The sequence below is a fragment of the Struthio camelus genome, chromosome 30 (genome assembly GCF_040807025.1).
Source record: "Struthio camelus isolate bStrCam1 chromosome 30, bStrCam1.hap1, whole genome shotgun sequence".
NCBI classification, from domain to species: Eukaryota; Metazoa; Chordata; class Aves; order Struthioniformes; family Struthionidae; genus Struthio; species Struthio camelus.
The window spans coordinates 5188545-5212339 of record NC_090971.1 but is presented as its reverse complement, the minus strand read 5'-3'; the positions used below and the strand labels follow the sequence as shown (position 1 = coordinate 5212339).

Here is a 23795-nt window from a genome sequence, read left to right as displayed (position 1 = left end):
TCTACCATCTCACCGCAAAGCACCAGGTGTGAGAAGACAAAGAAAAATGTCAAATGTGTTTATTTTATATATAAAAAAAATTTGTACAATTTAGTTCCTCTATGAAAAAAAAACAAAACTTCCTAACACTGCCGTAATGCTTCGATCCACTGCAAACTGTAAAAACAAGCTTTTTATATATTAAAAAACAATTTTACATTTTACAACTTTCTACATGCATGCACAAGGTCTTGGCTCTGCAAAAAAAACAAAACAAAACAAAAAAATGAACAAAAAGGGTTTATTCTTCTTAAACTCCAAGCAGAAGCCCCCCCTACCCCCCTGGTCTACACGTCCCATCTCCCATGCTGAAGTCATTTTGCAAAAAAAAACCCCAAAGCTGTCCCCGCCGCTAGGCCCCCAGAGCCCCACATGCTGCGGGGAGGCTCCCCGAGGCCCGGACGGGCCTGGGAGGAGCTGGGGGGTTGCAGGACCCTCCACGAGCCGCGCTCGGCACAACCGGACCCGGCTCGTTTAGTTTTGACAGAGGCTGGAAGACCTTAGAGACACCAGAGTGCCCTGTGCGCTTGCTGGGGAGGACGGGGCGCATTGGGGTGCAAAGCACCCCCAAAAGCACTGGGAAACCTGTCAGGATTTGCACCCGGAGGGACGTCAAGTAGAGTCACTCTGGCACCGTGGGGCTGGTGTAAACGAGACTGGAAGCTGGCTCAGAGCGGGATGCAGCCCAGCGCCTGCTGGGGTCCTTTTCCCAGCTCAGGAGAGTGGGAAGCTGGGGCTGGTTGAGGACGAGCCTGGGGCCGGCCGGTGGCAGCCTGGCGAGGTAATGCCAGGGCACGGCCCCCAGCGGGGTGATGCAGGCGGGAAACGGAGCCGCGGATGATAAAGCCGCAGAAACCTGCAAATGGAAGGTCCTGCAAAAGAGAGGAGCAGAGCAGTGGTACCGATGGGGACAGACCCCTGGGACCCTGCGCTGTCCCCCTCCACCCCTCGAGCGTGCCAGGAGGCACAGACAACCTGTTACGCCCACTGCGAGGGATCTTCTTTGTGCTCCTGGTATTTAGCAGGGAAGCCCCCAGCTCCTCTGGGGTGGGAGAGGGAGGTAGCGGGGCTGAAACGGGGCATTTGCTCCCCAGAGGCCATCAACCAGGGCACTCCCGGGCCAGTGCGCGCAGGCAGGTGGCAGCAGCGCCCTGCGGTCGGGAAGGGACACGCGTGGTCGGGAAGGGACACGCGTAACTTCAGGCAAGAGATCTGGGTGAAAAGAGAGGGGAAAAGAACAGGATATTGTGCAAACACAAAGAGAAGACAAGTCAACTGGTGAAAGCACATGTGTATGGGAGCAAAGATGGCAAGCAGGGGTGTCTGGTTGGAGGATTTTAGCCCAGAAAGAAAAGCATTTGGCATCCAACCGCTTCTTAGGAGCATCACTGCAACTGTAAACTGTCCAGAAGGAGTGTGAAGGACGGGGCAGACGGGTGACGGGGATGGTAAAAGATCTAACCAAACTGGGTCTAACAGGACAGGATCAAAGCAAATTGGAGCAATCATCCGAACCCATGGAAAACAACCACAACCATGATGGCCAGGGCAAAGCAGTGTCGGTCTTTCTCATCACCCCGAAGTCACAACCCTTTATCAGCTTAGTGCTTAGAATAAAATAAAGTTTCAAGACTGCAAATCACAGTGAAGAAATTGGGCAGGTCTTATAACCAAGCCACCCCAAACCTGCACAGCAACAGCACCGGGGGCAGCAGCACAGGGCGCTGCCATCAACCCCTCTGTCCCCACAACGCGTCCCTGGCAGCAGGACACGGCCGGACAACGGGACGAGAAAGAAACAACTCCATGAGGTATTTGTAACCTTAACAAAAATAAGGAAAGGCAAAAGCTTTTGCATTCACCTAGCGGAAACCTGACACAGACCAGACACGCCAGCCACCCTCCTGGCCAGGCCCTTCATAACCTCGCTCCGCCCCATGCCGAAAGGAGCAGAAGCAGAATTCATACAGGCCCCGCGGGAAGGCAGATCCCACTGGAAAAAAACTGGCTAAATGACAAAAAACACTACAGTGACAATACTCTCGCCAGGTGGGTAAGTCCACAACACGTGCACGCGCGCACACACACACACACACACACACACACACGGACTCAGTGGGGAGGGAGAGGGGCTCGGCTGGCTGCCGCAGGGATGAATCGCAGGATTGCTCGCCCTGGGGTAATTAATGCATTTTGGGCTCTGCCTCGCTCCTTTGCACCTGGGCGAGCCCAGCCACCTGCGTCCCCTCGTGCCAGCAGCTGCGCCTAGAGGCGCCCCGCTGATGTCCCCCTTGGCCTCTCGAACCTGGCAGCGCAGGAGCCTGCTCCTCTGCTGCCTTGTGCTATTGGGTGCTGTTTTGGGGAATGCCTAATCCCACCAGCCTTTTGTGTGTGCTTTCAGGAGCGGTTTGGCGTTGGGAGTAGAAGGCTACTCAAGTCGAGGGCCCCAAATTCAGTTGGCGGAGGCCGAGGGGACTCCAAGGTGCTCTCCCTTAGCTCTGCTTGTGCCAGCGCTCTGGAAACAGCTATTTCCCCCCACCAGGAATAAGGTGCTCAATGCTGGCTCTCTTCACCTCTCTGCGCCTCCATCTCCCCTTCCCCAACTTACATGGGAAGCGTTAATGCGGACTGGGAGGACTGCAGATGCGGCCGTAAAGGGGCAGCCACGTCAACATCTGAGCCAGGCAGCATTAACCAAGGACCTCCATGAACCACAGTCTACAATCACGCCTTGGAGAGAAGTTGTTGTTTCACTCTGCTGACTCTAGGCACCGCTCTGGACTCCAAGAGACACTTTACGCTGTTCTGCCTGCAAACCGGGACTCCTGGCACACCACATACTGTGCCTCCAAACTGCCCTCAGCCACAGCATGGAAAAGCCCCTGGATTCGGGCACATCAGAAGTCATTTCTTTGTGAATCCTGCAATTCATCGTTCTCGCTGGCTATTTCGGCGTTATGAAAGAGAGAGGAAAAGTAGACTTTTGCTTCTACTCTGAGACGATTTTTTACACCATTCTGGCAGCCGGCACGTGTCTGACACCCACTTTAAGGCCTCCTTACGCTGCAGGAATGGTGCAAAGAACCTCGTGCAAAGAGACACTCGGAGCTGGGGTGGGAGTGGAGGAACTGGCTCAGGGTGAGCTGCTATTCACAGAAACACAGATCTCCTTAGACAGCACACGCACAGCAGGGAAAACCATCACTTTAAAACTTCTTTTTTAAAAATCAGTCTTTCTCTTGCTTTTGTTAAAAGCTGAGTGTGGAAAGCATCAGTGGAGACACAAGGAGGACGTTTGTACAGCCAGGCTGTCGCTGGGAGCATCATCAGTTTAGTTTCTTCCCCACCCATGGGTCTGTCAGGCAGGTTTTCATAGCAGCCACAGACTGGAGAGGTGTTTGCAAAATACTCCAAAAGTCTCTATTATTAAAAACCAACCCCAGACACTGGGTGATGTTTTAAGGCCAGAGACAGGACAGTTGCCAAGTAGAAAACAGGAAAGCATAGAAGGTCCTTCAGACCCAACTGCACTTGAGGACGCTGGTGAAGAACATCTAATGGAGAGTTAGCCCTTGAGTTATGGCACTGAAACATGCGGTCTCCTTTCTGGCTGTGACACTGTCCTTCGCTGGATGCACCTTCTAGGGATTGCTACAAGGACCTGGGTTTTGGAGAGCACGGGGACGAGGAAGAAGGGACTCAGCCCACCCAAACGCGGGTCAAGCTGAGACAGAGGGCTGCGGGGCGAGTGGTCACAGGCAGGTGACGGGGCCAGACACAGGCACTGCTTCCAGATGGCTGTCACAGTTCTGCCCTCAAGCGGTAGCCTTCCCAAGCCCTGTCAGAGACCGGGAGGATGAGACAGAGAGGCCTAGTTGCAGCAAGCCCATCCTTGAGAGAGGGTGTCACCCCCAGCCTCTCTCCATCCCTCTTCAGTTCACACAGAAGTCTCTGACTGCAGCCTCATGACGAACTTGTGCGACTTGGGGTCCACAAACTCCTCTGAGAGCTTGAAGAAAGGGATCTTCTTGGTGCTCACCACGAGGCTGAAGTCCTGGCGCTTCAGCACGAAGACCACCCCATCTTTCAGGCCATTCGTCACTGGCTCCTCGCTGACCAGCGTCCACTGCTTGGCCAACCAGCGGTCCTTGTGATACTGGATGGTTGGCCCAGCACTCAGGTACCTCTCAAGGAATGCCTGAAGGAAGGCAGGGACATGGAAACGTCACCTCAACATGGCTCAGCCTTTTTTCCCCACAGTCTCAAGCTGCTAAGCAGGCCCCACTGGAAAAAACATCCCCATGTGCCAGGTCCAGCAGCTGGGGACCAGGTTCCCATCGCTGTGTGTCACTCCCTTGGGGTTATACTCGCTTTTCTGGCTGTATCCAGCAACTAAAGAGCCCCCATCCCTTGTCCTCCAGGGGAGATGCTCTCTTACATGGCACTGTGGGCAAAAAACACCTAAATCCCTGGTTCTCCAGACCAGCTTGGCAGGCACCCAGGCAAACCTGGTGACAGGGGACCAGTAAGGGAGAAGAGACCTGTCCTGCCCGCCTCCGGCTCCCCTCGCTCCCGCGCACCTTGGGCGTCATGTCGTGGGTGATGCAGAACTCGAGGTGCTGCAGGATGCTCTCCATGGTGTGGTAGGGCTGCTGCTTGGTGGTGCGCAAGTATTTCTGCATGGCCCGGGCCATGGAGGCAAAAATTGCCTGGGCTGCCTCCCGTGGGTCCATGATCTCCCGCGGGTTCTTCTGGTCTTCCTCCTGCAGCCGCTTGATGTGGGTGAAGGCCTCTTCCACGGCCACCACGAGCCTGGGGGGAGAAAGGACATGGCCTGCAGCTGCAGCAGGGCAGAGCCTGGCCACAGGCAGGAGATCCCCTGGTCCCAGGGCCTCTGGCAGCTGTGGGGCTAGGGGGAGCTGCTCATCGGCGTCCTGCCCCACAGCTCAGACAGCAGAGCCTATGCTCCTACAGACCACAAGAACCCAGTTTCAACCCCAAATAATTTTGCAGGGAGATCTGAACTGCCATGCAACAACCAGGCTTGGCAAGAGCTGCTCTGAAGAGCAGAGGGCCTGCCAGGTCTCGGCACCCCATCTCCCCAGGCTACCCAGAGCGGTCGCCCTCCCTCCGGCCCTGTACCTGGCGCGGCGCTTCCGCACCCTGCGCTCATGCTCTGCCTCCTCGTAGTAATACTCATTATGGCTGTTGTCGCGCCTCCGGGCAGCCGCAGCGATGACAGCTCGGGACTGGCCTGTGGAGTTGTTCGTTGTGTTTTCTGGAGGGAAGGGGAGAGGTGAGAGAGAGGAGGACGGAGCCTGCAGGATGCCTGATGCTCCTCCCTGCCCTCGGCTAGCCCAGCGTGGCTGCACCAGCCCTGCTCCACGTCTCTAGCCACAGCCGCACGCTGCAGACACGGCTCAGAGAGCCGCGGGGCATCTTCTCTCCTAGGAGCCCATTAGCCCTGGCTGTGGGCAGCACTGACACTGCAATACGCTTCCTGCGGGAAGGGCCCCAGGAAGGTCTTGTACTCTAAGTCTCCCCGTGCTCGAAGCCCTGCCCCGATGCCCTGTAACGCTGCTGGTCCCGGCACAGCCCATCCTGCAGACAGGCTCAGCCTGCTCCCGCTTGCATCAGGCGTCACTGATGTGGGATGGAAACCAGGACCCACATCACCCACGTTGGCCAGAAAAAATGCACACGAGCCCAGAGCAGTTCCCAGAGGGAGGCAGAAGGACCAGAGCTGCTGAGGAGCCCAGCACAAAGGAGGAGCCTGAGCGGGGCAAAACACCAGGACGGGGATGGGAGGGTGGCAGAGGAGAGAAAGAACGAGAGGAGAAGCCAAGGGAACATGAGCTCACCCTCGCCGAGGGAATAGACTTTAAACCCGGACATTTTCTTGGACAGGACGGATTTTGGCAGGTTGAGGAGGGCGGGATTGTAGACTGGGAAATCGTGATAATAGTTCTCCAGGATCCACACGGCTGCTCGCTGGATGCTGTGGGGAGACACAGCCGGGCACGGGGGGGACACAAAAAGCAGGTTAGCATCATGCTGACAGGAAGGGGACGCGCACACAGCCGGGGCAGGATGAGAAGGCAGGGAGGGACGTCGCCATGTGGGGTCTGCGGGCCCTCCGGGAGCGGAGCTTTACCTGGGGCACAGCAAGAGTCCCTGCTGCAGCAGTGCCCCGTTAGGCCCCCAAAGCAGAGCAGGGACAGATCCACGCACCTTCCTGCTGAGGGGACCCGCTGGGGACACTCGCATCTGCTCTAGTCAGCTAGTGCCAGCCGCGCAGCAGAGGGCAGCAGTGTGCGCGCACACCCCCGTGAATGCATGCACGTGCGCGCACACACACATGCACCCGGATAAATGCACAAGCACACATGAATGTCCGTAGGCTCAAGTGCACACGCGAATGCCCAGACACGCACACGGTGCCCCACCGCCTCCCTGCACCCCGCGGGCCGCACCTGAGGTGGCCGACGTTGTAAAAGCGGCTGGCCCCATCGGTGGAGCGCACGGCCTTGAGTGTGAACTGGGGCTGGAGCTGCCGCAGCTCCAGCAGCACCACGGCCAAGTAGTGCACGAAGAGCAGCGCGTCCACCAGTGACACAGCATACTGCACGATGCCCTGGTAGTTGCGGTCCCGCGAGTCCAGGATGCGCACGCCATAGAAGAGCCAGTAGGAGACGACAAGGAGGAAGACGAGCACCATGAGCAACGCCCGGAAGACAAAGACACGGGGGAAGAAGGCCTTGGGACGCCGGAAGAAGAGAGCCCAGCTGCCCAGGAGGAGGATGAGGAGTTTGAAGGCCACTGAGATGAAGAGCCCCTCACAGGGTGTCCCACAGGGCTCCAGGTCCTCCCGCCACAGCAGCTGGGGCAGGAGCATGAAGGCGAGCGGGGTGAGGAAGGAGAGCAGTGCCAGCGCCCCGGCCAGCGAGACGCCCAGGTGCCGGGAGCAGTCCAGGTGTGCGCTGTCCTCCATGTCCTTGGTGATGCGTGTGATGTCATCGTGCGAGATGCTGTGCTCTGACGTGCCCGTCACCACTGTGGTGGTCTCGCCCCAGTTGTCGTCCTGGGGAAGCAGGGAGGAAAGGACGGGTTAAGCACACCGAGGCCGTCCAGCAGGACCGGACGCCCCGCGAGCTGCCTGCCATGAGCCGTGTGGTCCCGGAGTCTCACCCACCCCAGCGCAACCCACCGGCAGCTCCAGTATCTCCCATCATCCAAACCTCTAAGCCTGGTGTACTGCCTGGTGCCATTACCCCCATTTAGACGGTGGAAAGCGCGGCCTGGAGGCAGACGGCGACTTGGCCAAGACCCCCTGGGAAATCCTCGCCAGAGCCAGGACAGCGCGTAGCTCCCTGACGCTCTCCACCTCCGCGGCGAACGACACGCCAGCAACAGTGGCAAGCAAAGCTTTGCAAGTGGAAAGCATCCTGTTTCCAGGCAAATCCTCTCATTAGTGGGGCCAGAGCGAACATGCCCAGCTGCAGTCCCAACACACCCTCGCCGCCGCCTCCGCACAGGCTGGTGCGGCCTCCTCCAGCACAGCGCAGGGCAGAACAAAGTCGTGGGAGCCCAGTGCCCGCGCCCAGCCCTGAAGCAGACGGGCCTCATTTCCATGCACTGGCTCCCCAGGACTGTGCTGGCGGCCGGCAAAATCACCCATGACCAAGTTGCTCCCCGCTGGGGGCTCCTGGACACACTGGCTGCCCCATGAGCATATTTTGAGGTATGCATCTCTCCCAGGGAGAAACATCACTTTCACGAGCTCTTAAACCTGACTTTAATCTGGCTTTTTTCCTCCGGAGAGCAGATATAATTCCTGCTTAAGTCCTCTCTTGTAAAACATCTATACAAAAGCATTACCATGGGTGTTCACAGCAAAACCCCAGGCTGGTGACAGACCTCAGCAGCTCTGAGCCGAACCCAGCTCCCTTCCCAAAGGACGCGGCCCGTCAGCAGGGCTCACTCCTTCCCAAACACACAGGAGCGGTGTGGGGAGGAATGGGGAGCAGCCGCGACCCTAGAGCACGGAAGCCCGGACCCGCGGTGGCACGTTCCCAGCCCTTGGCCACTTTCCGAGATAACTGCGGAGGGACCCCGCGGGGGCTGGAGGCAGCAGAATAGCTCCTCTGCCCCATGTAATTACACATGCTACTGAACAGGATGGCTTTCGGTAAGAAAGTCTTATTTTGCTGGAACCGAGACACTTTGCAAAACACATCAGTTTGGACTTCTCACTAAAGCTAGAGAGGTGCTGAAATGAGTTACTTCATTTTTTTTCCTGCTGATGGAGTTAAAATGTGGAGTTTTGGCGGAAGGAGAAGACTTTGCTCTGCAGTCACAGAAAACTCCGCTATGACACAGTTGGATGGTTTGCCTTTTCATCATGTCATCCCGACTTGAACATTCAGTTTCACAGCACTTTGGCACTACTGAAACAAAGCGTTTTCACCTGACATGACTCACGATTCCGAAAGTGTTTTTCCTGCCAGAATTTCTGCAAGAAAGTTGGTGTTTTCACTCCAAATTGTAACAACAAAAATCAATCTGCAGCCTGAGGCTTTCCTGGGACAGGAGCAGATGGGGGGTCCCAGCCACCTCCGGAAGGACCGGTCTCTTGTGCAGGGGGAAGCAAGTTTCCCTGAGTGCAGCTGCTCAAGGAGACAGGACACACACAGGTCGGACTGTGCCCCTGCCTCAAAACAACGGAACTGCTTGCTTAAAATAAAGAAATAAAATACAGAACTATTTGCAAAAGGAGGTGGCAGATGATTTGAGGATGTCGCTGGGACAGGGCACGGCAGGACTGCGAGGAGACAAAGTGCAGGAAAAGAGCAGTGTCGAGTGCGCTGGGGAAGGCAAGACAGAAACCTTTTGTTTCTGCGACTCCACTTGTCGCATGTGAGACGCGGTGTGGGAAAACCACAAGGTTTTTCCCACCACGGGGCCTGGCCCTGTGAGAATCTGCTCCCAGGCCTCCTACTCCCATATTTCAAGCCCTTCCCAAAGCAGGTAAGCTCTGCCAAAGGGGTACGAGTTTCCGCAGTGGAAGCGCTTCGTCCTGGCCGCTGCTTGACCAGACAGGCTGAGCCACGAGCCGTCCAACTACCATAAACACAGGCCCTTGGCGGCACTGACTTGTTAATGAGAGAAGATTAAAAGAGCTGGAGTTGCCCGTGTAGGTGGCTGGGAGACGATTAAAGCCGAGGACCATGCTCCAGCAAGGGGATGGGTGAGCTGTCCCCGTCCCTCAGAAGGGACTTCAGCAGCCATGCAGGGGATCCCCTCTCCATGCACAGTGGCATGGGGAGATGGGGGATTTTGCTCTCGTGACCTGGGACCTGACTCGGCTCTTTAGAAAACCCTAGAGGTTTTATCTAGTTGCCTTTTCTGCATGATAGATTTATACAGCAACTGCTCTGGCTAACACAGACCCTCTGAAGCTGAGTCCTAAAGCAAAGCCACAGCTGGGCATGCTGGGCTACTGCTGGCTTCCTGGGCCAGCCTGGGCAGAGGCAGTGTAGGTGGGAGATTTCCCTGCAGCCAGAGCGGGGCTTGGGGACTGTGCAGCGGACCACAGCAGCGCAGACCCCACCGCAGGTTGGAACAAGAAACCCACGCGGGGCTGCAGGTCTAGCATAGCCTACGGAGGGATGCGGCACAGGAGCCTCTGCTCGACCAGTTGCATAAACCTGCTCGTCTGTTTGATCCTCCCAGGAGTCGGGCTGGGCTTATTACGCCTTGGCAGAGCCGAGCCTGCATCGCCCTGCAGGCGCTGAGCAGCCAACAGCAGCCGATCCCAGGGGAGCTGATCCCAAGGGTGTTCTCCACCCTGGGCGGCCGGGCCGGGCAGCGGGCAGGGAGCAAAAGGGCAGCCTGTGCCCACCCCGGGTGCTGGCCCAGGGTGGCGCGACAGCATGTCCCCTTTCATTTGCACCCTGGCCTCCCACACGCCCTGCCTCTGGGCGTCAGGCGCAAAGGCAGCGCTCCGAGCACGGTACCTGTCAGCGAGCCAAGGGCCAGTCCGACCGGCTTAACCGCTCCCATGGGGCGAGCAAAGCACGTCGGGAGCCCCCATGCTCCGCTGGCGGCTCCCACTCTCAGCAACATCCCCGGGGTGGGCCACGGCGGTGACCCGGCACCCTGACACAGGCTGGGTCCGTGCCGCCAAGCCGATTTGTTTCACTTCGGTCCTCAATCAGGACAGAAAACCTCAAACTTCTCTAGTAACCTAAAGCTCAAAGCATGGGAGCCTCCACGGCTGAAGCAGAGGCCCCATGCTCCCACCGAGGGGCAGGGAGCAGCCACTGGTGAGCGCTGGGTTGGGGGAGCGCTCCAGGTCCTGGCTCATGGGAGCCTGGATTAAAGCAACCTGGAGGCTGCTCTAATTTGCACTGTCGGGCAGGGCCCGGCCCAGCACCTTTCCCAAACACGAGGCAGAGCCGGAGGAGGAGCTGCTCTGCCCCATCCCTCCCTGCCCGGCACATCCCAGCCCAGCCCCTCTCACCCGCTCGTCACCCCGGGTTGACTCGTTGTCCAGCAAGGGCTCGCCTGGGGCTTGGATGGTCACCGACTTGTCCCCGCGGCTCCCATCTCTGCTTTTTGAGCGGTGCCGATCCCGACGGTCCCTGAAAGGCAGAAGGGGAACAAGGGTGAGCATGGCAGAGAGGAGGGACCCACGGGGTGAGGGGACTCCCCACCGCCAGGCACGTGCCGGCCCCTCACCTGTGCTTGCGGGAGCTGCGGGAGTGCCCGGACTTGTAGGAGTATCCCGAGTACTGCGACTCATTGTCCATGTTGTCAGAGCGCCGACCCTTGTACCGCTCCACGGTGATGGACTTGGGTCTCCCTGGCCCGGGGACGGCGGCCAAGGCGGCCGCAGCCTCCTTCAGCGCAGGCTTCTTCAGGCCGAGGGGCACCTTCAAGAAGTCAACTGTCACCTTGAGGGACTCTATTTTGATCAGCTGGCTGGGCTTCTCTCAGGAGAAAACGGTCCGCCTGCCTGCGGAGGAAGATGGGAAGGGTCAGCGGCACTGGGGTCCGTCTTGGCCCTGCACCTCCGTGGCCACGCAGTGGGCTTGAGCCTGGTGTAAAGCAAGGACAGGACTCCAGAAGGGACAGGACAAGGGTGCAGACTGCCAACAGCTAACACAATCGCGTCCTCTGGGTCACATCTGGGTATTTTCTACTTTAACACCAGGCCTGAGCTGGACCCAGGAATCCATCTTCCTCTTTTTTTCACGATACTATAAGATTAGCTTTTTCCTGCACTATTCCAGGTGATTTATGCCTTAATTAATATCATGATCGTTATTTTAATTGCCAAGAGAGTGCCTGGGGTGGGGGCCAATTTAAAAAAACACACAAAAAATAAGTGAATAATTCAGCGCAGACAACATTTCAGGCCCATTTGGGAGTCTCGGGGCTCTGTCAGAACAAGTTCCCCAGCGTGGAGATGCAATCTTATGTGCTGAAGATCAACACAAGATTTTCAGCTGCTGCAAAGCAGCGGGATAGAAGGGTGCGAGCCGAATCCCACCTGGGAGCAGAGCCTGGGATCCCCACTCAGGCACCAAGCATCGGCTGGGGAATGCAGGATCAGGCCTTCACTTTGTGTTATTATTACCACCTCTTACACCCAGACCCAAGGGGAGAGGTTGGGGCAGCGGTGCTCTCGGGGGTCAGGCAAAAAGCCAGCAGGGGGGCTGTGGGGAGCCGCCGTAAGGGAGAGCGGGGTGGCTCCGGGGAGGGGACCATGGGCCCGGGCCAGCGTGATGGATGTGGGGAGAGGCCCTCAGCAGCAGCAGCCAGGGACTGGTCCACCAGCCGCAAGGCTGGCTTTGACAAGCCAGGGAAATAACATCTCCCTGTGCACTGACTCGCTGCTGCCACATCACATTAGCCAGCCCCAAACTCCAACAACAGTGATTTTTAGGTGCATATAAATATATATCTCTGTATTTACATATATATATATATACACACACACATACGTACACACATATTATACCCACCTACACCTAGCTATTGTGTCCTATTGCTCCTGGATTAGGAATATAACGTATCACTTGCATCACACCCAAACGGCACTTGGAGCCCAGGTAAAGCTTTGGCTCCCCTGTCTCCAGCATGGTTTCAACCTGCCCAGCAACACGGCCGCGGAGGGATTGCAGCGCCCTGGCTTTCCTCTCCCAGCTCCTGCCCGCTCGCCACCCTGCACCGGTGCTGTGCCTCTTGGCAACCCTGCTTCCACCCATCTTGGCACCATCCGGCCACGGGCTCTCAGCTGACTTCAGTGCAACGTGGAACAGGTTGGTGCTTGGCAGGGGCTTGGTCGAAGCACCCCACAGCCAGAGGAGCCCCTCATCTCACCCTGCCTCGCCACCGCAGCGTCCTTGAGCTCGGCATTCCCGGGGGAGGTTGGGAAACGCTACCTGCTGCCTGCCCTGCCGAAAAGCAAAGCAGGGGGTGTGCCAGCTAAATGCATTTAGTCACGGACCAGGAGGCTAAGCACAGCCAGTCTGGAGCCTCCCGCTCTGGGAGGGCTCCACTGCATCGGAGCACAGAAAACGCACAGGGAGGCCTCAAAGCAGAGCTGACCACGGTCGCACCCTAACAGCTGCAGGTGTGAGGATGAGGCCGGGCTTACAGCCCGCCTGCTTAAGGAGCCCAAGGCAGGAATTGGGACCCCAAATACCAGCACGGGGCCTCGGAGCCTGGGAAGTGGAAGAGGACAGGGCTCAGCTCGTCCAGGTTTGTACCTCTGCCAGCTCTGAGAGGGGAGGTGCCTGGACAGAGAGCAGATGTGGCAGGGGTGTCGCACAGACGTCATGGGTGGCTGCCCGGCCCCCAGAGCAGCCCCCTTGCCTCCCTGCCCGAGGGTGCTGTGTGGGGATTTGGGGACCCCCCCAAGGCCCTGACCCCACTGCTTGGTGCGTGCCAGGGGCCGAGCCAGCTGTGTTTGGGGGTGGGCCATGGCCGAGTTACCACGGAAATGCCATTTTGGCCAAATAAAACCCAAATGTCTTTTGGCCTCTTTTCTGCAGCCTCAGAGAGGGGGGAGATGGGGTTGAGGAGAGGAAAGGGGGGATCCTTTTGTCCACGATGCTGGAGTCTCGCACATTTATCACCATGGACACAAAAGCCCCCCCACACCGGTCGTCTAGGAGATGGCACCAGCGCCGGGAGCTCGCATCCCGGCATCCCACGCGAGCGAGGGGGGAAGGGGACGAAGCACAGCAGAAAGAGAAAGGACCCCCCTTCCCACACCCCCGCCCCTCCTGCCAGCCCCCCTTTTCTCCGCTTTGTTTGCAGGAAGGATCAGGTTTCTGCCAGGAACAATACTGCCGGCCTCGCAGCCGGCCGTGCCGTGCGTCCCCTCCCCTTCCCTTCCCAGTCCTATTCATTAGTGCCATTAGGAGATTTACACCCGGGTTGCGCTCCCGCTGCTTGCTTCCCAACGGCCAGCCAGGGCGAAACGTGAGCCATGCGCGTTGGCCATACTGCTTGCCCGGGAGCCGGATGCGGGGCCCGTTCCCATGCGCACCATCCCCGCGGGGAACTCACTGCGGCAGTGGCGGGGATGGAGACGGGTGCTGGCCCCCGTCTGATCAGTCACCGAGGCACTTGGGGCATCCTGAGCCTGCAAAGAGGACGGCACGCAGCGCGCGGGCGCTTCGGCAGCCTGCGGGGCTCCGCATTGGGAGCGGCTCACGCGCCAGGCCGCTGCTCCAGGGCTCCGTGGGGTAGCTAGGGGGGAAACCCAAAAACAGAAGTGAATTGGGGCGGGAGGTTCCCGCGGAGCAAGACGTCTCTGCCGTAGCGAGGCACAGCTCCAGCACGTGGGAGGACAACCTCATGTGGAGCCTGCGCTCCCCACGTGCTTTGGGTGCTCTCCGCGACCTGGGACGGAGCCACCCTTGCTCTCCTCCTGGCCTCGTTGCTTTAAGGCTAAAAACATGCAGTCCTTTTCCCCTTTAAAATGTTTCAAAATATAACTCGGAGTGAAGCCAATGTAAACCCCCCACTTGCCGGCCCCTCCTGGCTACTCCTCAGCCCTCCAGGCATGCCGAGGAGGATGCTGAGACCTTCCCACCACGATGGAGATGGTGGCCTGCAGATGCTCCCTGACCCCCTCCAGCATAGAGGCAAGAGCAGCGACTAGGGGCAAAGAGCACTTTAAATCAGTACAGCTTTTGCAAAGTGTTTTATACCCAGACCCGAACAGGCAATGTGGAAACACACACCACTACAGCTGAAATCACCCTGCTCCAGCACAGACCCCCACTGGCTCCCTGAACCTCTGTGCAGCAGCATCTTTCTGCCCTGCACCCCAGTAGGACACAGCTACCTGCTGCCTGCCCTCACCTCCAGCCACCTTGGCTGTCACATCCCTGCTGCTGCAAGAGACTTCCTTCTCTGGGAGTCTCCAGCCCTGAATGCTATGGAGCTGGCAGAGCTGGCACCTCGCAGCCCGTCCAGTCCTTCGCGCAGCTCAACCGGGGTGAGATGCAGGAGAGAACACCACAGCACAGAGCAAACAGCGCAATGGGGCAGCACAGACCTTCCTGATGTGGTTTCTCAGAGCAGCAGAGTCCCTGGGGCTCCCAAGGACAGGCAAAGCATGCCTCCCACAGCCCCCGGCCACTCTTGCTGCCCCATCCGGACGAGAACGCCTCTGGGCATGCCTAGAAGCTGATTTATGGGACAAAAATCAGGAGAGGGTTTTCCAAAGCATCTCAGTGATCTAAGGGACTGAATCCCCCCCAAAGCCCAAGGATTATGCACTCCTCAGCCACCGACATCCCACTCCTAAGGGCTGCACTTCAAGCCCTTCCTTGAGTTACACAGTCCTCGTGGTGGCCCAGGCCAGCAAGGCCAGGGTCGCAAAGTTGCTGGGACTATGAGCAGATCCCCAGGGCTGTTCAACTCCCAAAGGTAAAGCCAGATCAGTGCAAGAGCTGGGAGATAAAGCTAGATCCATTCAGATGGAAAATAAGGCTCACATTTCTAATGAGAGCAGGAAATCAGCCATGGGAATGGCTTCCACAAGGATGCAGCAGGCCCAGGCCCTTCAGTCTCAACTCGACATATTTCTAGGACAGGCTTTGGACCAAGCAGAAGCTATGGGCTCACATGGCAGAGGTTTTGCAGATTCTTTACCGCGGTCAGACCAGTGGATCAGGACAGTTTGCTCTGGCTGTGATCTATGAATAAGCCATGGGCAACCTCAGCATCAGGACCAGGGCTTGGCTCCAGGCCCAGCACCAGCAGACAAGGATCATCCCCTTTGCCAGGAGCCACCCCTCTGCCCAGCTCAGCCCTGCACAAAAGCAGCTCAGCTTTCTCAGGCAAGTAGACCAGAGGCAGCCACTTGGGTGGGGGGGAAAATAATACCCAAATCATCAGTTTTGTAAGGTCAATTTGTAAATAAAGCAGCCAGCTGGCAAGTTCCTGGAGGTGGGAACTCCTCTTTCTCCTGCATCTGCCCCAGTCCTGGCTGCTTTCCCACCTCAAGCGCCCGGCTCCACCAACACGCAGCCCGACGCACCAGCTTTCATGAGGGCGCAGCGCCGAGCTGTGTGCCGACAGGCAGAGCAGCGCCAGGGCTGGCGAGGCAACCGGCCGGACCACGGGCCCAGGATGCTCTTCCAGCTTTTCTTGGCAATTTGCAAATTCCCCCAAAGAAGGCAGGGGCAGCTGCTTTATTCCTTTGCTTTGCTCAAAGTACAAAGAAGTATGGCATTTCTCATGGCTGCTGGAGGAGCAATGGGCTTGGTAGTACTGTCAGGGAAGAAGGGGAATTTGTAATCATTGTTTTTGTGTGTGTGTATTTATACAAAAATATACAAAAGTTTGCCTGGCAGAACGAGGAAAGCTAGTTGAGCAGCACAAGGGCTCAGGTAGAGGATCTAGCAATGGATGCTTCATTTCCAGGAGAAGAGACTTGGTGTTACCCACCATCTTCAAGCCAGCAGAGAAAAGAGAGCAACCGCCAAGGGCTCGGAGCAAAAGCCAGATACATGCAAATAAGGAAAAAAACTCACATTTTTAATAGCAAGGTGATTAACCATTAGACAAACTCCCCAGGGGAGAAGAGGATTTGCCATCTCTTGACATCTTCAAGTCCAGACTGGATGGCTTTTGGGGATGATGCTAATACACATTTACAGGGTTCAAAGCAGAGAGAACCTGACTGGGGCTCCCAGGCCCACATCACGCAGGCGGTCAGAAAAGATGCCGCCACTTTCTCTCCCAGCCTTTGATTCTCTCAATCCCCAACATTAACTACTGTTTGTATTAAAATGCTCAAAAAAGATCCAAGTGTTTCTATACAAGAAAGCTTTCTTATTTCAGACAGCTCCAGGGAAAATCCCAAGAAGGAAATCCACTCCTCCACTCCCGCAGCGGCATAGTGCCACGCACTCCTTGGACGGGGCTGTGCAAAACTATACCATATTGTACTGGCTTTCTCTCTCCCTGCTTCAGCACTGAAGTTATTTATGTGCTTGCAGAAGCCAAATAGGACATTTGCTGGAGAATCCCCTTGCTCTGAGAAGAGGGCAGACCTTACCGAGAGAGAGAGAAAGCTCAGCAGCTGAACCAGACCTCCTTCTTGTCCCTGCCAAAGACGATTTGAACTAAACTGGCTGCCTTTGCACTGGAGCAGATCAGAGAGCGTCCCCCTGCTCCAGCACAAGATCTTGCCCAGAGGGACCATGACCCAGAGGGGTTACAGCCACTGGCTCTTCATGATAAGTTATTAAACTGCTCCAGCTGTTTCCTAAATGACTGCACCTCTATATTAGCAGGAAAAGAAGTGTTACCAGCTGGTACCGTTTTGGAAATGCCATGGTATCCTGTGAACTGCCACACAGGCCTCTGAGCCAGGGCTGCAGTCCTGGCAAGGAAGGAGGGCCGATGTAATGGGCCCCCTTACAGGTAGCGCATGCAACCGCATCGCGCCCCGGCACTGAGGAGGTGCCTGTGATTTATGCCACTGGTGCTCTTTTTAGAGCATCTGCAAATCTAAATCAATTAAGTAAATATCAGAGTTAGAATCATGATGCTCTAATGTGGTTATAAGAGGGGTGTGAACACACCCCCTCGCACACCAGTGACAGCTCTCTTCCCACTGGTGGAGCCAAACAGGAAACAGTGCGGACACACTTGGGCAAGGCCTTTTAGTGCTAGACTTAACAAGCATCGCAGTGATCAGGAAACTGAGTCACAGAGCAGGCCAGGTCTCGCTTGGCACTGCGCAGGGAGGAGGACTCTGGGGTCCTGCACTCCAGGCACGTTCCTCCACTGGTGCTCATCCTCCCTGTAAGCCTGGGAGGTCTGGAAGCAAACCCCAGCCTGGGACAGAGACAGGGGAACCAAGGCACACCGCAAAGCAGAGTCCAGAGCTGCGCAGGCTGCTTACAGACAGGCAGGAAACCTGACCTGAGCCCCCAAAGAGCGCTCAGAGCATTCCTCTGAGATGGGGTCAGCGTGGCACAGCCTGGCCACTCCTGGCGAGCCTTCCCGGCTCCCCCTCAGCCCTTCCTCTGCCTGGGAATGGGAGGCACTTCCTGGCCCCGATGCACAGCTCTGCTGTGCCATGCACGGGGCACATTTGCTTGCTTGGCTACACAAACACGCCTTGCTGCCTTCGTACAATAGGCGCCTTCCCCAGTCAGCTGTGGCAGCCGCACCGCCGAGCTCTCCTGCTGAGCCGGCTGCCGCGCCGGAGCCGCAGGGCCGAGCGCCTGGCTGCTGGGGAGCAGGGAGGCGACGGGGAAGGGGGGAGCATATTGCACTTATGCATCGCATACCCCAGTCATGTCCCCGGGGAGACGGAGAAGGCTGCTGGCAGCACCAGCGCAGGGAATCGGGGACCCACTGATCCATGCTGCAAAGGGCAGGCGGCCACATGGATGTGGTGCTATTAAAAAGCTCCTGGCATCCCCTGCAAGGGGGATGGTGGCCACAGAAGATGTCCAGCCCTTCCACGAGGCAGAGGGACTCCAGCCCTCTCCAGGTAAGAGCTGCAGGGACCCGTCAGCAAAGCAGTTTCCCCCTCACTACAGAGGAGCCGCATCCATTCAAAGGGCCCAAAGCCAGGCATGCATCATCTGCCAAGGAGCTGGAAAGAGGCCACCAAGGAAATTCGCTGAACTGCCCTTGTTTGCGCACACCCTCCCGAAGTGCAAACACAAACAATTTTCCCTCCCCACCCCCTGGGCTGCATCCAGCCCAGCGTCTCCTCCCAGCTCACTGAGCAAAGGCTTCGCAGCGAGCTCACGGCGCACCTCATGCCTCGCAGGAGCATCACATGCTGCCAGGGAGAGGAAAGGCAAAGCAGAGAGAGGCCATTCTGCTCCTTTTGAGGGTCAAGTCCCCTGAGACGGGCTTTGAGAGCTGCCAGCCCCAGCCCGCATGGAGATGCTGCATGCTTTACAAGAGATTTAGGGAAACAGATCCCGCATCAGCACTGTAATGCTCTGGAGTTGCCACTGCCGCAATCCCAGGGAGGCAGCCACGAGCTGCCACACTGGAGGAGATCTTTGGCCACACTGGAGATCTCTGGCCCATTAGGCCAGGGACTGGCGGCAGTGGCCAGGCCAGATGCTCCAGAGGGACACGTAAAAGCCCCATGGGAAGCCCGAGAGGGTTAATCCAGCTCCCCCATGAGGTCCCATTCTGATCTCAAATTGCTCAGCGTTAGCTCAGATGCAGACGGCTTAATATCCCTTCCAAAGTGTCAGCTTTAATTATGATCGCTCGGGATTGTTACAATATCCACAGGAACGTCCAGTCCCTTTGCGGGTCCTGCTCAACGCTCAGTCCCCACAAGTCTCCTCTGACAAGGAGTTCCACCATTCAACTGGGCAACTACGTGAAAAAGCCCATCCTTTCACCCACCATTCGAATCTTGCTTTGCCTCTGGCATTAAAGGAGCAAAAGAAGTTGTAGCTGCCTTGGGCAGCAGGGATGCACTAGCTGCCTTTGCACAGGTAAAAATGACTGCACCAGATGATGAAGCAGAGGGAAAAAGAAAAAAAAAGAAGTACAAAAAACATGAATTTGCATGAGAACAGCTCAATGTGAAGAGAAAGCTATTTGCATTGCAAAATGTGACAGCACCAAGGGATCCTAACTGCAGAGCTACACCCTGGCTGCTCAGCAGGAGATACCCAGCAGCCAGGGGCTGCTTACCTGCTCCTCTTCTCCCTCTGCTTCCCAAATCCCAGAGCCCCACAAAGGAGCTCAGCCTGCAGCCCCAGTTCTCACAGCACCAATCCTGCTTGGCAGATCAGCAGTAGCTCTGCCTTTGCCTCTTCTGGTCCCTGGCCCAGGAGGAGACAGGACGGCACTGTGATGCCCAGCACGTCGCCAGCCCCAGAAGGGGTCAATGCCTCTCCCAAGAGCAGCACAAACAGGGTGGGGAAGCCCAAAACGGCTCCCTCTCCTGCCCCCTCCCCAAACTCCCAATGCTTGGCATTTTCCTGGCTGGTGATAGACCCCTCCGTCCCTTCCCCCAGCTGGGACCACATCGCTGCATGCCTTTGCTTCTCCTCCTATCTGCTCCTGGGGCCCCTCCACCTTGGACTGAGGCCCCAGGCAGGGCCGCAGCCAGGGCACCCAGAAAAAGGGCACCCATAGGACCCCTTGCTTTGAATGCTCTCCACCTGGAGCAGCAACTTGAGTCATATGAGATGGGCACAGGGTGTTCACTAGCCCCTTGGCCCAAACAGTGCCTCCAGACAGGAAAGCAGGGCATTAAGTGACAAGCCTAAGGTCACACAGGGGCTCAGTGGCAGAGGAGGTCCCGAACTCCCAAGCCCTAGGCTGCTTCCCTTGTGGTCGCGATCAGTGGTGCTCAGCCACAAGCGTCCAAGCAGCACCGCAGAATGCTTGGACAGAGTGACCACAGGAGGGGTCTGCGCTGCTACATGACAGATGTTTTAGGCGGTTTCTTTCATTTTAACACATTCTCCAAGAGCATCTTCAGAAGCTCTGTCCCCCAAAGTGCTGCACGAACACCATAAAAGGCCAGTTCCTACCCCAAATTCACCCCTGCAGCATAAACTTCTACTGCACCTTCAGATCTGCAGCATTTCTACTCAATCAGCTCCAAGTGTCTATTACTTGACACTATGAAATCCTGCAAGGCTGCGGCAGACAGACAGATTCAGCCACATCTTCCAGCCTGGAGAGGCAGTGCCAGGATAGGATCTGCCTGGAGCCAAACAGCCAGGGAGTGACAGAGCAGGATGGATCCCCAGTAGGGCAAACCCCAAAGTCTGCACAGGACGGGGTGAGACCGTAAGCCGGGGCCCTTCTCTCCCCATCAAAACACAGCCAGAACGGGTGCAGATGGCAGCAGCTGCTCTGCAGCTCCCAACATCCCTGCTCGGGGATTTCGGGTTGGATTGTGACCAATTTGGCTGCCCGGAGCTCACCCACTGAGCATGTTCTTAAGGCGAGGAGGGCAACTACGAAGCTGTGCTCAGCCCAGCCTCTCTTGCAGGCAATGCAGCAAATGCCCTCTGAGGATGGAGGGCACAAGGGGAAATCCCTGTTTGCAGTTTGCCCTGCGAGGAAGCCAGTGCAGCACCACTGTGCTGCAGCTGGGCGCCTTGCACAATGCCTTCCTGGATGCCTGCTGGGTCCGAGCGCTCGCTGCCTGCTCATCCCCGGCATTTGCACGGACATGGAAGCACCCAGGCAAGGACAGCAAAGCCCTCAGTTCGCACACAGACTCCATGGTTTCTCTGAGGCCCTTCCCAAGCATCCCTGTTGGACAATAAAGCTGTAGAGCATGTCAGCCACACCAGCCCTTAGAAAACAGAACCAAAATCTAAAATTTAGCTCAGACTAAACCTAGGGCCTGGCTGAATGAGCACCAGGTCAGGGAGATGAACTTACTGCTTCCCCCAAGTCCCCTCCAGCCCTATTGTCTGCGATCTGATAAAAAAAAAAAAAAAAAACCACAAGAAACCATGTTTTATCATTCAAATGGCTGAAGGGAGCACAGAACAGCAGGCAAATGCTATGCAAGTCACACCAGAAACCCCCTCCTTGGGGTGCCCTCCTCTCTCCCCCCTTCCACCAGACAAAACCCCAGGATGAAGGAGCTCCCCTTGCAGACACCCCCGAGGCTCCCTCAGCCCTGCCCAGCCCCTCCACGGCCAGGGCCGGGATACGCACCCAACTGCCTGCCCCCTCCCTGGGGCCTGAAGCACCGAGCGAGCCTCTGCCTCGCACCAGGAACGCGCACTGCATCCAAATGCCACTGTGAGCAGCCGAACCGCTTTCGCCCAGCCCATCTCAGCGTCTTATCCGGGCGTTTTGATCATCCTTGCAGTACGTTATCAATATCCCAGGAAAGCTCCTCGGTCCCTGCTTGCACGGGAACTCGACTGGAGATAAGGGAGGCCCAGGGCTGCCCCAAAGAGCCCCGAGGTAGCCGGGGGAAAGCAGCAGGCGGTGGAAGTGACCCAGCTGGCTGAAGGAGCACCACCGTCCACAGGAACACGGGAAGCGATGTGCCGCCCCGACACAGCCCAATTCCCAGGGAGCCCACAGGGCTGTGGTGCAAAAGGCAGCAACAGCACAAAGGCACCACGAGCCACAGCAAGGACCAGTTTCGGTGAGATCTCTCCAAGGAAAGCGAGTTCACCCCCAAATGCTGGGTCGGATGCAAGGTTTACTCAGGAAAGCAGTCAGTGCAGGATGCAAAGCAGAGCTCTAGTTGAAGCCTGGGCCTTTTTAGCTGCCGGGACTGCCGCCTTTCCTGTGGTCTGCAGAAAAGTAAAGGCCACAGTGCCATGGCGACCCGCAATCCAACAACAGGGGCAATAGGCACCCCGTGGCCTAACAACTAGGCGAAGAGCCATCTCTGGCTCGAATAAAGTCATCTGCTAATTAAATCAGCTGGTCCAATCCTGAGCTCCCCCCCCGCAAACAAAGCCAGCGTAAATATACAGGAGAAGCACAGGGGTATGGAGAGCTCATCTGATTCGGGCTGCCTCAGAGCCCCACTCAGTCCCAGCACAATCCCGAATTGCTGTGATTAAGCAACAGCCATCCCCAGAGGCTCCGTGATGATAATATTTAATTCCTCTTTTTTTTTTTTTTTAAACCTCCACCTCAGTTATTATACCAAGGCCTGCAGGGGAAACAGACTCACACACACCCTCTCCCAAGGAAAAAAGACTTCTCGCCCCAGACAGGGCACCAGGGCTGACGTCTGGTGCAAATCAGAGGGAACTCCCCGCTGGCTTAGGGCATTGCACCATAACAGCACCAAGATAAACTGGATCAAAATCTGGCCCAGTATCTTCCAGAAGCAGGTGAGCGTGCTGGCAGCGAGGCGCAGCAGGCAGACCCTGCCGCGCAGGTACCGCGGAGCCAGCGGCAGCACCAGCGGTCTCCACCTCCCCATCCCTATCCTGGGGCAGGGGAGTGAACAGGGCGGAAATCCAGCGGCCACCCTAAGCCCGGGAGAGCCCGGGCTCGGCAAGCGGTTGCCGCGATTCGCAGACACAGGAAGAGGGAGGAAGCTCTGTGCTTCAGCCGTGGGAATTTTCCCCTGCTCCGAGCAATTCCCTTTGCCCGTGCTGGGTGCAAAGGGCCTGTGCCTGGGGAGGCCAAGGGGATGGTGACCGCTGCAGGGCGGTCAGGTCAGTAAACGCCAGCATAAACACGCTCCCTCTGGAGCGGGAAAGCGACGAGCACCGGGGCCAGGCTGCAAACAGCTGGGGGCCGCTGGCCCACTGCGTCTCGCTGCAGGGAGCCTCCCCGGGGCCCGCAGAGCCACGCAAAAAGGGAGCGACCAACACGCTTAGAGCGGGGCCCGTCTCCCGGCGCATCCCCAGAGCCCTGCGCGGGGGCGGGCGCCCCATCCCCAGGCACCGCCGGCCGTATCGCCTCAGCCGGCGCTTCGGGGCGGGCAGAAACCTCTGGGGAGGGAGCCCCGCTCCCGCACCCCCGCCGCGGACCGGGGCCGCGATGCCGCGGGGGAGCCGCGGCCCTGCCCGGGCGCGGGGGGCGCCGAGCGGCACCGCTTCCCCGCCTGGCCGCCGTCCCAGGAAAGTCCCCGGCTTCCCAGGCCCTTTCCCGCCGGGCCGGGCGCGGCGGCCAGCGCCGACCCCGCTGCGCCCCGGTTCACCCCGCGCCCGGCCCCGCCGCACTCACCATCGCCGCCGCCGGTCTCCGCGCCGCGGCTCCGCGCTTGCACCTTTGTGCGCGCCCCCCGCCCGGCACCAAACGGCACGAAATCCCGGGGGCCGGCGAGGAGGAGGCGGAAAGCCCGGATCCCAGCGGAGCGGAGCGGAGCGGAGCGGAGCGGCCCCCGCCGCGCCCCGGGCCGCCCCGGCCGCGCAGCTCCCCCCCCCGCCGCCGCCGCCCCCCCCGCCTGCTCCGCGCCGCGCCGCCGCCGCTGTTCCCGGCCGCTCCCCCCGCGCCCGCCCATTGTCTCCGCTCCGCGCTCCCGGCGCCCCTTAAAGGGGCGGGAGCCCCATTGTCTGCGGCGGTGGCCGGCCCGGGCGCCCCGTACCCGCGGCCCCACGCCGGCGGTGGGGCTCCCCCCCCCCCCCTCCGCGGGGCCGCCCCGGGGCCTCTCTGCGGCTGCTTGACCTGCTGCCGGGGCCACGCACTGCGGGAGGCTGCGGTTCCCGGGGGGTCCGGGCAGGCCTGGCCCTGCGGGGATGCCCCACCGCCCCAGGGTGCACGGGGAGGCGAGGTGGCACCCG

At 58.2% G+C, this 23795-nt stretch overlaps 1 protein-coding gene across 5 annotated transcripts; it reads right to left on the bottom strand.

The window, feature by feature from the left end:
* Nucleotides 1-42: 42 nt before the first annotated feature.
* On the bottom strand, nt 43-23436 carry VANGL2 (VANGL planar cell polarity protein 2). Of its 5 annotated transcripts, XR_011136597.1 has the most exons (10): nt 23239-23428; nt 13621-13803; nt 10780-11056; nt 10562-10682; nt 6513-7120; nt 5901-6037; nt 5182-5317; nt 4620-4851; nt 2648-4237; nt 43-236 (listed from the first exon to the last, which is right to left on the bottom strand). XR_011136597.1 is itself a non-coding variant. In XM_068921988.1 (9 exons), exons 3-9 carry the CDS (start codon nt 10848-10850, stop codon nt 3977-3979), a joined length of 1566 nt encoding a protein of 521 aa, XP_068778089.1. In that variant the 5' UTR covers nt 10851-11056; nt 13621-13803; nt 23239-23428; the 3' UTR covers nt 43-3976. The 5 variants fall into 5 exon arrangements, 3 of the variants coding, with proteins under 3 accessions (XP_068778089.1, XP_068778091.1, XP_068778090.1); XR_011136598.1 differs by lacking the exon at nt 13621-13803 and having other exon boundaries at nt 23239-23436; XM_068921988.1 differs by having other exon boundaries at nt 43-4237.
* Nucleotides 23437-23795: the final 359 nt, after the last annotated feature.

Coding starts and splice junctions, on each gene's coding strand:
- VANGL2 (XM_068921989.1), bottom strand. CDS start 10,850: ATGGACAATGAGTCGCAGTACTCGGGATACTCCTACAAGTCCGGGCAC. Junction 6,038..6,512: donor TACAACGTCGGCCACCTCAG/GTGCGGCCCGCG, acceptor GTCTCCCCACAG/CATCCAGCGAGCAGCCGTGT. Junction 4,238..4,619: donor CCCACGACATGACGCCCAAG/GTGCGCGGGAGC, acceptor GCCTTCCTTCAG/GCATTCCTTGAGAGGTACCT.